The 13,560-nt window shown below is 38.7% G+C and overlaps 1 protein-coding gene across 3 annotated transcripts in view; it reads right to left on the reverse strand.

Moving 5' to 3' along the window:
• Positions 1–717: 717 nt before the first annotated feature.
• Positions 718–13,560, reverse strand: part of LOC131769840 (atrial natriuretic peptide receptor 1) — a 39,554-nt gene continuing 26,711 nt past the window's right edge. For all 3 annotated transcript variants that reach the window (XM_066170890.1, XM_066170891.1, XM_059085571.2), the window contains exons 7-24: positions 13,285–13,389; positions 12,399–12,599; positions 11,337–11,415; positions 10,694–10,799; positions 10,480–10,560; positions 10,003–10,080; positions 9,526–9,627; positions 8,831–8,902; positions 8,318–8,480; positions 7,510–7,659; positions 7,167–7,350; positions 6,545–6,685; positions 5,376–5,499; positions 4,850–4,918; positions 4,583–4,760; positions 4,002–4,100; positions 3,428–3,519; positions 718–2,861 (exon numbers count right to left, since the gene is read on the reverse strand). In XM_066170890.1, the coding sequence (XP_066026987.1) occupies positions 2,592–2,861; positions 3,428–3,519; positions 4,002–4,100; positions 4,583–4,760; positions 4,850–4,918; positions 5,376–5,499; positions 6,545–6,685; positions 7,167–7,350; positions 7,510–7,659; positions 8,318–8,480; positions 8,831–8,902; positions 9,526–9,627; positions 10,003–10,080; positions 10,480–10,560; positions 10,694–10,799; positions 11,337–11,415; positions 12,399–12,599; positions 13,285–13,389 (2,294 nt within the window). In that variant the 3' untranslated portion in view covers positions 718–2,591. The remainder of the gene's footprint in view (positions 2,862–3,427; positions 3,520–4,001; positions 4,101–4,582; positions 4,761–4,849; positions 4,919–5,375; positions 5,500–6,544; positions 6,686–7,166; positions 7,351–7,509; positions 7,660–8,317; positions 8,481–8,830; positions 8,903–9,525; positions 9,628–10,002; positions 10,081–10,479; positions 10,561–10,693; positions 10,800–11,336; positions 11,416–12,398; positions 12,600–13,284; positions 13,390–13,560) is intronic.

Raw genomic sequence — 13,560 nt, forward strand, 5'->3', positions numbered from 1 at the left:
CATTCTAAATTTATGGAATTTTAATTAGACCGATGAACCTCCTCTTTCGTTTTCCGCGGACACGCGCGCTAATCCTATTCCCTTATTTCTTGGGATTACTATTATTCAACGTGCGGGGCCAAGGCTTAAAAATCAACACAGAGCTTATTTCATTTGGATTTGAAGGTTTTTTCTTTTTTAAGCCAGTTACGTATAGGTTCAAGGTTATTAAATTTTTAAAGTAAACCAAGCTTAAGAGTAAATTTAAAAAAAACTAAATATTCGAGAATTAACAAAATGACAAGAATTTTACTTCACCACGACATTCACCGAGTTCTTCCATAGTTTTCAACACTCTTTTAGGTCAAAATTGTACGATCTACCCACCGAAAAATTGGATCTTTTTTACTCATTTAACAAATGTAATATCCCACAAAACTTCAAAGTAAGAATTACTTTTACCACAATCCCAGACTCATCGACGTTAAACAATGACCTGGGCGGTTCAGGGACGATACTAATTTGTTTTGTTTTGTTTTTTCATGGAGGTAAGTTTGGCTCACTGCTCTACGATTTAGTTTTTTCTTTAATTGTTGTTTCCACTAAAGCTATTGAATCGGATGTTGTCATAATTCGTTGACCCAAGCAGTTTTTTTTATATTCCAGCTTCTTGCCAAAATGCAAATTAGCTAGCTGGCAAAATCACAAAGAACTCCGCTTCAAACACAGTTTTTTCCACTATTTTAATGAATTATTTGGCGTACCAGGCTCCGATTGTTAAAGATTGCTAATTCTGCTTCTTAGGTTAGATAGAGAACTTCGAGCGAAGCAAAATACGAACAATAATAGATCTATAATGTGGAGATTAGGTAGAGAGAAGAGGCAAAAGCTTTGTTATTTCGTATGCGTCTTCACGGTGAGATAGCTGGTGAAACTACGCCATGTTCCGTCCGGCTTGTGAACCTGACCATCTTTCCCATATGGAAAGAGGTGTGTATTCCAAGTACTGATCGTGCATTCATTTTTAAGTCCATTTAAAAATTTAACATAAAAGATATAGATATTCGACTTCTTATTTCATTTCAAACGACAGTTTTATTGCCATTTACGACAACTTAAGGCGTTATGTCTTCTTTGACTTAGTTCAGTCTTGGTCTAAGGTAAAAATCAGATGCTATACTTAACTGAACTTGGTCACAGATTGATCATACCCAAAAATTCAAGAGATTTCTTGGAGTCGATAAGTTACAATCTTCTCCACGTCTGACTAGGCCTATATCTTCTTGGTCTATCAAAGCTTCTTTAATGTAGTTCTGTTTAACCCTTTGACTCCCAAGATCTGATGGTCAATTCTCCCCTCTAGCTGCTACACATTTCCTTGTTAATTAGTTACGAGAAGTTGGTGTTCAATCAAGGTAATATCTTCTACCTGATGAGTTTGAATATTCTCATTACCTGTTTGCTGAATAATGTACGGATACTATAAGGAGAAGTTACATGTTTATCACTTCTGGGAGTTAAAAGGTTAAACAAATTATTACTGTTGACGTTCTTTCAGCTGATAGTAGTTTTACATGGCACAAAACGTGACTCGAACTCTCGCGATGTAGCCCTTCCACTCGCGACAGTACCTTTCCAAATTCTCATTACCTATTAGCCTGACAGTGTTAGAAAAGTAAGGAGATTTTATCGAATAATCACTCCTGGAGGTGAAGGTTAAAATAAGCTATTCGGGGAGATTTAGTTACGACTGGAGCTTGGATAATCCGTTGAATACTTACGAATGAACAAAATTCGCCTCAATGGCTTCAAAAAATAAACAAAAAACTCCAATTATACATATTCCTATTATTAACGGGACACCGTATAGTATGACGAGTAGATATGACTCCTTCACTACTCACTTATGGAAATGATTACTTAACTCTAATTGTCCTTTCATATATACTGGTTCGCCGCAGATATGGCTGCGCTATAAACAAGGTTCATAATGGAGTGCTATACAGTAACATTAACACCTCAGATATCGCTTATTTTAGACGCTATACATAAATGTTTACATGGTTACCACTCCTCCACATGATTTATACAACCGCAAAGCTTGGTGCGAGGTTCAAAAGAACACACTGTGTGAAATAATCTGGTACCTAAGATCAAAATATATACAGAGTTTCTATTTCATAGGCATCGTGATGTGGTAAGTAACGATTTCTTACAGCACAGATAATTTATTATTTTAACTATGCGTATGGAAATTCACAGACTAATTTTGTCTTCGTGAGCGAATGGGGCCTATAGTCTTTTTGGCACGAATATCGAGCTTTGTAGATCAACATCAAATGGAAATACATGATCCAAACGGACAACAAAGGCAGTAATACCATTACATTTGAGAAATTTCCGATGTTCAGAGGCTCCAACAAGTCCAAAATATCCTCTCCATTTCCGAGACATCTTTGGCACCTCTGACAAATCTCTCGGAATTCTTCTCGAGCAATACCAGAACATGTCGAAGATTTCCGAACAATCTCCCGAACCCTCTCTTGTCTTGGACCACGAACCATGACTAAATTGTAAAGCGTTCACAGAAATCGCTCCAAGTCGTGCAGTGGTCACACAGAAGTCTGATTAAGCAGCGCTGCCGATTCGTCGTCTGCCTTGTGCCAAGATTTTTTCACGGGGTTAGGAGAAGCCTTCATTGAACGTCGCAAAGATTCCGTTCTTTTAAGATTATTTAGAGAGCTGTTAGAGCCGAGATGATGGCCAGGAGCGTTGAGATAGTTCATGAGGGGTTGGCCGTTCGGGTGAAGAAGTTTATTTACTTTGTTGCTGGTGCGTTTGACGGCACTTATCAACCAATATGTTTTGCAAGTGCCCTTGCCCTGAAAGACAACAAAGGAACAACAAAGGAAAAAAAAATTTATCAGGGTAAGCACATTCCAACACATATCAGCAAGGCAGCACAGTATGGTAACATGGAATTCAGACACAGAGGCAAGAGCACTCGCCTCTCACGGCTGTCGCCTGCGTTCGCACGCGATCACTCGTGGGTTATAGCAGGTACATTATCGTTTGTCCAACTTGGAAAAAGTAACCTGAAATTTCCAAGTTCGTCAAATGCAATCCTTGTTAATCCTCGCAATCCTGGAGTTTTTCTCGTTTCTTGTTTCGCTCTTTACATTTGGGAGTTTATTTCTCCAGCGACATATTGTTAGAAGCCTTTTTCCTAATTTAAGTAGTTTATCTGAGAATGTTAAACTTATTAAAAACAACATGATGTACACTTCTTTAACAGAGGATTCTCGTATCCTCCGAGTTTTCTCCTCCACCCCCACCCCTCCCCCCCCCAATGAATGTGGTTGCAATTCACAAAAAGAGTTTCGTTCGCTGATCAATGTTCACCTAAGTAAACAAATAATAGTGACAAGTTTACGTCTCGCTTTCTTACTTTTAAAAACACTTCTCCTCTTTCTTGAACTTCAAAGCCACCTAGATCGTCGAGTATACCCTTGGTGGCTTCACTGATGTGAATACGAAGAGCTGTAATATGGAAATCAGCAATCATTTTTAGATTCGTGAGTGTCACATTTCAGAATCCGAACATTAAGTCTAGAAAAACTGACAAAGATGGGCTCAAGTAGCTAATCTGGAGTTTATAAACTTGACTGGAATCACAATAGATTTAACTAGAATCAAGAAAATAATCATAAACAGAAATTTTTTTCATTGTAAGTAACAGTTTTCCCTGACTTTAGGAACGTCAGAGGAAATTGAGACTCTGGATAATCGACAAGCAGCAGTCAGTACTAGACAATACAGTCAGTACGACAACTGAAGTTCTCGTCAATTCTCCCCAACTTACGAGAAATCCTTCCCCAGAATATGTTCAAATGTTGTCGCCATATGATATTGAGAGGAGAAAGAGGCACAGACATTCACCATAAAATATTGAGAAAAACAACAGTCATTTTTGTCTGTTAAATTGTGTCTTGAGAATTATAGAAAATACTAAAGAAACTGACCTTCTCCATTAGATTCCATTCTAGACGCAGTGTTTACTGTGTCACCAAACAAACAGTAACGGGGCATAGTGTTACCGACCACGCCCGCAACAACTGGACCTGCGAGAAAAGGCAACGAGGATAACTAGTGACACATGGGGTAGAAGTTACCATTGACTCATACTCACTCCAACTCACATGTCAACTATACAGCCTTTGACCTCTTAGAATGACAAGCGTCTAATTTCTCCTTACCATATCACCCCTGAATCACAAACTAAAGTCACGAGAATAGTGCAAATGATCACCAACTAAAGAGGTTCTTGATCGTTAAACAAATTCTCCTTTTCGGCACCTTAGGAAATTATAGAGAATAGTATGGAGAACTTGCATAATGATGTTAGGATGTAAAGGGTTAACAGCCAAAGGTCGTACTGCATGGTCGTTGGATGAAGATATCATGTTTTTGAAACGGGAGAAATTCTGTGATAAAAATTAACACTGATTTAAGGTTTAATTAAACTTTCCCTTTGCCCTCTGAATGGTCTACATTGTCCGGTACGACTTGTTCAGTAATGGAACACAATCATATTACGATTTACCGCTATGAAGTCCAACCCTGAGCTTAAGCTGATGATCCGGTTGGTGTCGAACTTTGAAATCCGTTTGCACAGCCTCCACGAGATGTAGTGCCATCCGGGATATCTCACCAGCATGCTCATGGCCATTTCTGATAGGCAGGCCTGATACAACCATGTAGGCGTCACCAATTGTCTCCACCTGAATACAAGAAACGGGTTTTAAACTAACTTGCAAGAGCAACCTGGAGAAAAAAACTTCTACATTTCAAACATCTCATATGCACTTACTTTATACACGTCATACTCCTGAATGATGTTATCAAACAGCGTGTATAGATCATTGAGCAAAGTCACAACCTGTATAAAAGAAAATGCCGTTTAACTTACATCAGCAAGAATACACTGGCTTAGCCTAGCCACGCACTCTATGCACCGAAAAAAACAATGAACGCTTGACTTATTCAACGCCGTATTTTAAGGAACACGAGAGGATTTTATTAAGCTTTGTACCTGCAAGAGATCTTAAAGAATACTACAAGAGCTACAGTGAGAGATGAATTAAAGACTTAGAAATCTCACTGGAAGTTGTGATAAATGTTAGTTTCCGAGCAACTGCGCAGCTAACCAAACAACAGTCAACCTATACCGAACTAGGGTTAATGTTGGGGTTAAGGAGAGGTAGATGTATAATTTCTCGGATACTGACGCTGACCTGGAAGATACGGTAATGCTGGTTTGAGAGGGGAAAGAGTGAGGGGGACGGCTTATTACCGGTTGTCCCCGGAGGCACAAGAGCAACTAATGAACAACGCACCTGCATCGGTGTACTCCCAGAGGAGAGGCTGGTGAATCCTACGATATCACTGAAGTAGATTGACACTTCATGGAAACTCTCTGCTTCTACCTCTTGGCCCTTTTTGAGTTGCTCAGCCACAGGTCTGCAATGGGACCAAAAAAGGAATTACTGCGAAGCCAAGTAGTGTCCAACTCGACGCAGAAAATGAAAACCGTCATAACAAATTCAGCTTAAACCAGCTACACTCACCCTGAGAAATCTCTGACAAAGACGTTTATCTTAGTATGGAGTGATCCATCCATTTCTTCAACCTCTAAAATTTGCTGACTGTCTTTGAGGACGTTTACCTTCCTATGAATAGGTCTGTCGATCTCCGTAACTTCTTTAAAACTGGCTGACTGTCTTTGTTTCTGATATTTTCTTGGAGTTGACTTTCTAACTTCCTGACATAATCTTGTGCGTCAGCACGAGTGTAAATCCGGTTCTGACAGATTCATGGTCATTAGCTATTTTCCGTCCGTTGCCTTTCTCGAGTTCCAGGGGCGAAATTCCGTGAGTCTTACCTAAGTCTTAGATCGCGCAATCAAGCCGAATGTACATGCGTTCGTTGAGTTTTGAAATCGAGCCTCGGTACCATGTCCACCTTGTCGTTTACAGTCCTCTTCGGACGGTTAAACTGTCTATCTAATTCCACCTCTTATCCCACCAACTTTAAACATCTTGTTCGTTTGCGTTTTGCGTCAATTTTTTCTTATAGAAGCAAACGCGAAACCTAAACTTCAAGATAAAAAACCCCTCTAAAGGTTTCCATGGTTCGGAGATATTGCGTTTTAACTAGCACAGCAATGATTATGGATTAAAATCGTACTTATGTGGAACAAACTCTTTCCTGGATTTGTTGGGACAACTTCTGACAAACTTAACCTTAAAACTACGAATATGTCAGTCCTGTTCAACCCGCCCACAAATCCTTCATAACATCATACCTACGTCATCGTCTGTTTCCGCTACTGGACGAGCATCAGTACTTGTGTACCTTCAGTTCTTCAACATGTAATAAAGCTAGACGAGAATGTGTCTCTAGCTACATGACTAAGTTACTCAAGTTACTAATAGCTGAAATATTACATCCAAGAAATCTCTAAAAGAGCGCACCACTCGTCCGCTGTTACCAAATGTTGACGCACCTTGGTAGCATTCTTTCCAGAAGTGCATCCGTCTTCTTTTTCTCCTCAATCAGCTGACCGGTTCTTTCCATTACAAGCTCCTCCAAGTTATCAGCGTACTTTTCCATCATGTAAACAATGTTATCGAAGATATTCGTCTTCCTATTAAGGGAACATCAAAGGCACGTATCGTTTGATTACCATGATCTAAGCTTTGCTTTCCCCTCTAAGCTTCTTGCGATCTGTTCGGGGGGTGAAGGATTTCTTTGGGGGGGAGGGAGAAATCACATGATTTTCAGGGGGAACGGAGTAGGGATCAGTCGTCGCCAACAGGGCATAAAAGGGAGTGGGGAGGGAAATTTTCACTACATTACAAAATTTTAACCTTTCCTTCAGTTTCATAAATTCAATAATCCTCTCCTCCTCTAATCGTTCAGCTCTGAATATATTCAAAAACCTCTCCTCAAAATTGGCTATTGTGACGAAGACCATAAAACCAATTAAACGAAATTCGCATGGAATAAAAATTGCAGCGAGGAAAAACAGTTGACCAGCTAAATACTGACTCTAATCCTCCCTTTCGTCCTTCACAAGTGAAGGCTGGTTAAGGCAAATATAGATGCTGGAAATCTGGTCAACTTACATGCCGTTGTTGACCAGAACTTTGTGCATGATCTTTTTAATCTCGTGAAAGTCTGGTCTCTCTTCCGAGTTGTCATTCCAACATTGCTTCATCAGTTCCCGTAGCTCCTCCACACCAGTTATCAGTGTTGTAACTGTCGGACGGAAGGGTGGGAACTCACCATCCTTTACTCTACGGATAATGTCTACGGCAACAAAGAACGCAAATTACGAAAATTTAACCATGATTTCAAAGGAATAACTACCAGCAAAATGAACCAAAGAGTTTTTAACAAGCAGTTAAAACAAAGTGATCAAATGAACGATGCTTTTTATCATCGTTGATCAACAGTGCGCCAACTAACCTTTTGGTTCCATGAAATTTGCACTGTAAGGACCTTCCCTTGTGTGGAACTCTTGTAAAATTATAGCAAAGCTATAGACATCGCCTTTTTGAGTTCCCCTCAAAGAACGATTTGGAATTCGTAACAGTTCCGGAGCTACCCAAAGTAAGTCTACAAAGAAGAATGCAAAGGACCTTCAATGTCAATTCATTTCTATCTTTTTGTTGGAAATCAGTAGGAAACAATAAGTAGACATGAAGTAGCATGACATAATTTCACGTGACAAAAGTATCGTCACAAATCGCGCACGAGGTGTCGTGACAAAACATGAGGTGTGGTCTTACGACCTGAGGTTTCGCGACAGGAAGCAAGGATGTACTTGAAATGATGAGACAAGCTAGCCACGGCTCCATAAAGCTTAACACTGCATGCTATCGCTCATAAGATCTATTTTCCGGAGGGAAAAATACATTTTGCAAATGGACGAGCAGTATTCTCTCCACCAGGTCGATTGCCTATTTCACACTTTCCACAGCTTTTTCTCCCGCAGTTTTCTCGTTTTAGTCCTCTCCCAAATATTTGACCCTCATCACAAGGTGAGGGATTTTCAATTCACTTCCACATTGAATTCTCATGGGAGGTCAAGGCGTAAAATAAGGGGAGGAGGTCCTGACGTGGAAGCACCCTGTTTTTCAGGTTTGTTTGTCTGTTTTCCGCAAAAGACCTTATTCATAAGAATAAACTTGACAATCCCAAATATGCTGGTAAAACACTAGCGTACGACACTGGCTACTAGAAAATACTTTCAACACCCTGAGAATCCTCTCACCTCGATAATAGGCGTAGTCTTCTCTGTTCTTTTTCAATTTGTTTCTAAAAGAGGGGAGACCATAGTCGGTGATCTTCAACACCCAGCGGCTGTCCACCAAACAATTAGAAGACTTGAGATTACCGTGAGATTTTACATCTGTACTGTGCATGTATGCCATACCCTATAAGGAAATGATCGTGGATTTAGAATTTGCGCAAAAAAAATTGTCTCCCTCGACTTCATCGAATTTTAGCTAACGTAGTTAACCCTTTACTCCCTAACATCAGCGTGCATATTCTCCATACTACTCGCTAGACAATTCCTAGGGTTCTGACAAGGAGAATTTGTTCAACGATCAAGAGCTTCTTTAGTTGGTGATCATCTCCTTTATTCTCATGACATAAATGTTCGATTCAAGGGTGACGTTGTGAGGAGAAATTAGATGTTAGTCACTCTTACGGGTTAAAAGGTTATGACCTTATGGCACAACAACGGTCTTACAAGTATCCTTTAAAGATGACATTTAGCTACCTTCACTATGTCCGCTACAAGGGAAGCTATAAACATGTGATCCAGCTTGACGTCTTCATTTTCTAAAATATCCTATGAGACATAAATCATACTTAAATACCAGGGAACAAACAAAGAAAATATTATTTGTTTTGTAACAAGCTGGGGACAGGGGAAGAAGTCTGAATGCGCCACGAGAAGTAGAACCTCGCACCTTCGGATTTCACCTTCCAATGCCCTACCACTGAATTACAAAGACTTTCACGCGAGCGAGTCCATAGCTACAATCAGCGTCAAAATTAGGTAATTTAGTGTTAACAACTGAGTTGAAAACGTAAATTGGCCACCGTAGAGAGTTTAAAGACTGAAGTTTCGAGCGTTAGCCCTTCGTCGGAGCGATAGCCCTTCGTCAATCGCTCTGACGAAGGGCTAACGCTCGAAACGTCAGCCTTTAAACTCTTTACGGTGGCCAATTTACGTTTTCAACTCAGTTGTTAACACTAAATTACCTGTTTTACTCTCCCACCGACGCAGCACCACAGTTTCTTAAGAAACTTATCCCTTTATTCAGCGTCAAAATTAGTTGACACATCATGTCTGGAGAGTCTTATTTATGCGTAGAATAACACTACTCCTTCTATCAAACTCAATGTCCAACATTTATTTATTTTGAGTTAAATAAATAACTTTTGTAAGTTTTTCGGTTTATTTCTTACCTGTAGACTTCCTCTAGAACAATATTGCATTACAATACAAATTTCAGGCTCCACACAAGCACCGATGAATTGATTCAAATTATCATGTCTAATATCCCTCATCTATAGAAAAAATCCAAACAAACAGAACGATGATTAGTGGTAAGCTGCAAGATGTTTACATCATGGGAATTCTCATAATACCTTAGAGTAAGAGAGCTGCTTTCCACGCAGAATTGGAACGCTCTAAATCTTTCTCGGCAAGAGTAACAAAGTTAAGTAATTGCTTAGATATGTATAGAGATTCTCGCGCTCTGATTGGTCGAGGATTCCGTCATATCTTGCTATTATCACCTCGTACAAGGTGATTATAGCAGAGGCACTAAATTTCAGAAATGATTGCGTCGTGTTTCGTCAATTCTACCGAGGAAATGATAAACGAGACAATACATATTACAATCTGTTCTTTAGTATATCTGTGTCATCCAAACGAAATACCTGTTTTAGCTCCAAAAGAACTTTCCTCGTCAGATCTAAATGACCTTTAGGAAGTTTAGCCACTGTAACCATATTGCCCTGCAAGTTAGAAAAGTTTCTTGATTAATCAAAACTAACACAAAATTCTCGAACGCGATGGGTTATCACCAATCGATATGAGCACTAATAGGACTGTACGCGTCATGCTTGTAATTAGACAAGCGATGTTGTCTCGCATTTCGCCGAGCTAACTGTTATTTTATTTTTTATTAAAACGTGTAACCGATGTCTAGTTTCTTTCTCAAATTTTATCAAGGTTTTAATTATTTGGTAGTTATAACAGGACTTCATGTCGGTCCTATTACCACTATAAATCGATCAATTTACGTTAATTCGGTAAAGATATTTTCGATTAAGTGTAGAGAGGAATCCGGGAAAGCTTTGGTTTTTCTTGACTTGACTCTTAGTTTCTGTTACGTCCCAAATGGTTCACATTACCTTGTAGCTTCCTACAGTTGTGATTTTTCCATCGCTGCTTTCTTCCGTTATCAGGGGCATGGCTTCTTCATTTGTGTCTCTCTGTTACAAAAAAGAAAAAATATCAGTCTGAGTCTGCCCTTCAACCAGAAATTGCTTTTCAGAAGGTTTGAAGGCCTGTAGGTGCATTAATATCCGACATGATCAGCGTTTCTTGTGGGTCAAAAAAACATACCATGGCACTTGCTAACGAGGTATTTGATGCTCTTCGCTCAAAGCCCAGTTGATTATAGTCAATCTTCCATAATCTACTTTTCAGTTCTCTTTCCAACCTGTACTGTCTGGAAAACAAGAAAACAAAACGGAGTAAAGAAAAAAGGTCTCCTTTATGGTCATGCATAACTGATAATGAGTACATAGAGGAAAACCATGACAAAGTTCTCCACGAACAAGCCAAAATTTTGAAAACATCCGTAAAATTGGTTAACTCACACATTCAAGAGCAAACTCTATCAAGATAAAGTTTAATCTACCATCTTTTATTTTGCACAGAAAGCTTTACCACGCGTATACTTTTATAGTTTCTAATCTTCTTTCAACTCCTTAACCCTTTAATCCGAAGATCTGATTGTTAATTCTCCCCTCTAGCTACGACACATTTCCTTGTAAATTAGTTACAAGAATTTGGTGTTAGATCAAGATAAAAACTTCTACCTGATTATTGATTCTCATTACCTGTTTGGTGGACGATGTATCGATATTATAGGGAGAACTTAATCACTTCTGGGAGTTAAAGGGTTAATTTCACTGAACCTTTTTATATATTTTCACACATGATTTTGACAACAGCCACACAAGGCGCAAACATTGTCACTTACCTGACTAAATTTATCACAAGTAGAATGGCAAGGAAACCCAGACCACATGAAACTCCAGCAATGATTTCTTTTTTGTTGTCTAGATGAGGATGGAATGGTGATCACAGTTAAAAAATTCCCGATAATTAGCAAGAAAAAAAATTAGTAGGAGCTGATATATGACAAAACGTGCAAATAGAATAGAAGGCAAATTTTAAGATTAGTCATCCATTAAAAAAAATAAAAAAACTATAAAATATATAATTTTATGTGAAGACAGCAAATTCTTGCTGACGAGTTTCATTGTTCTCATCAACTCTTTGAAAGAAAATGCATTGAAACCATGAGGAGAAGTCACAAATTGATCATTTCTGGGAATCAAAAGAAGTAAAGGAGAGAGTGTAAAGTAACTGGAAAACAGTCTTCATGTCTGAATTTAAAAAGAAAACATCTCAGGCCATTGACACATGCATTTCGCTGGAAAATTCTGTGTAGTAGCTTGAGCATTCTTCATGACCACCCAACAATTAACCCTTTACACCCCAACATCAGTATGCATATTCTCCATACTTTCTCTGTACATTTCTTAAGGTATTGAAAAGGAGAATTTGTTTAACAATCAAGAGTATCTTTAGTTGTTGATCGTTTCCCTTATTCTCATGACCTTAATGTTTTAGTCAGGGGGTGATCTGGTAAGGAGAAATTAGATGCCAGTCACTCTTAGTTGTTAAAGGGCTAACAAATAGATTCCATGTTGCCATGCAGCTGTTCAGTAAACATCACAGATGACATAAAATGTGATAAGAACAAAAAAGGGGCAAACAAGGTGCAGCCATTTGTGTCACTGATGTCCATACCATATTTTGACACCTCCTTTGACCAATTATTGAACAGACCCATGATAACATGACATCTACACAATGTTTGTTTTATGTGATATCAAAGTACAATTTTGTTCATGGTGAAGTCATCTGTGCATTTGTACTCCAATAAAACATAAGTGGGAACCAATCCAATTGTGTGTATAATTCAGCTCATCATGTAAAACTAATTAAAACACAAGTATTGTACGTTCAACATTACCTGGATGCACCCCACCCGTCGGATCAGGGCACAGCTCATTGTTGAATCCACAATCGGGACGGTCCTTGGGTGCTTTTCTACTTCCCCCCACCCACAGTTTGGTAAAGTTTTTGCGGAATACAAGGTGAGGGAAACCTGTCTGGGACCTGTTACCGGACAAATTACCATATTTTATCTGGAAATCTCCAACTTCAACAAAATCTGTCAGAAAAAAAAAATAGAGTATTATTGGCGAGGAAAGAGGAGCAACCAGCTAAGAAAGAAATATGGGTGACATACTAGTTGAGCAAACTGAAAGTTAACTAAAAGACAGCAGTAATGTTTTCTTGAGTTCTGCACACATTAAACAATCCTATTTTTAAATTGGACAATTTCAAAATTGTTGCTGATTGTCACAACCATTTCATGTTGCATTGATTTTAGAAAAATATTTCTGCGTCAATTGATATCATACACAGAAGTTACAGCATATGTATCATCACTCTGTTGGGCATTATTGTGCATTTGAGACCTTAAATAGAAATTTCCAATGGCTAAAATGTATTTTAGCCCACTCACAAGCTTGTGTAACGGTTCAGACCATTTTTTAGTCATTTTTTTTTAGTTCTTATGTTCTCAATGCACACCAAAGTTATAATTACAGTTATTACATAGAGTTTATGTTCTCGAGCATAAATCTGTTTTCAATCCTTCAGGAAGTCATTTTATCCCTTGCCTAGCAGCTTGGGCTAAAATGATTCTGAGCTGGGCTCAAAACATATTTAAGCTCACAAACATAAACACTGCTTTTTTTTCTTTAATTGAGACCACAGTTAGCTTGCATGTCTTGCACTTCACTGATAAATTGACACATGCATGCTGTATTCAGCTTAGGCCTATAACTCACCATAGGGATCCTTGCTGTGAGTTGGATTTTTTCTGACATCTAGCAGAGTCAAGTTGAATTGTGCATCCCCATTGTTATCCAAATGTATTCTGTAACCCTGAATGCCTGTAACAAGTACAAATTGAAGAAAAACACCCTAACTTTGACTTCAAAACATTACAGACATTGTTTCAATCATACAGTAAACAGTTTAAACCAAGGAGCAACAGGAAATCCTTCAGTCTGATTATCCAGGTGAGAGCAGTAATGAGAAGGATTGTTGTCAGTGACTACTAC

This window comes from Pocillopora verrucosa, chromosome 8, assembly GCF_036669915.1.
Source record: "Pocillopora verrucosa isolate sample1 chromosome 8, ASM3666991v2, whole genome shotgun sequence".
In the NCBI taxonomy this organism is placed as follows: Eukaryota; Metazoa; Cnidaria; class Anthozoa; order Scleractinia; family Pocilloporidae; genus Pocillopora; species Pocillopora verrucosa.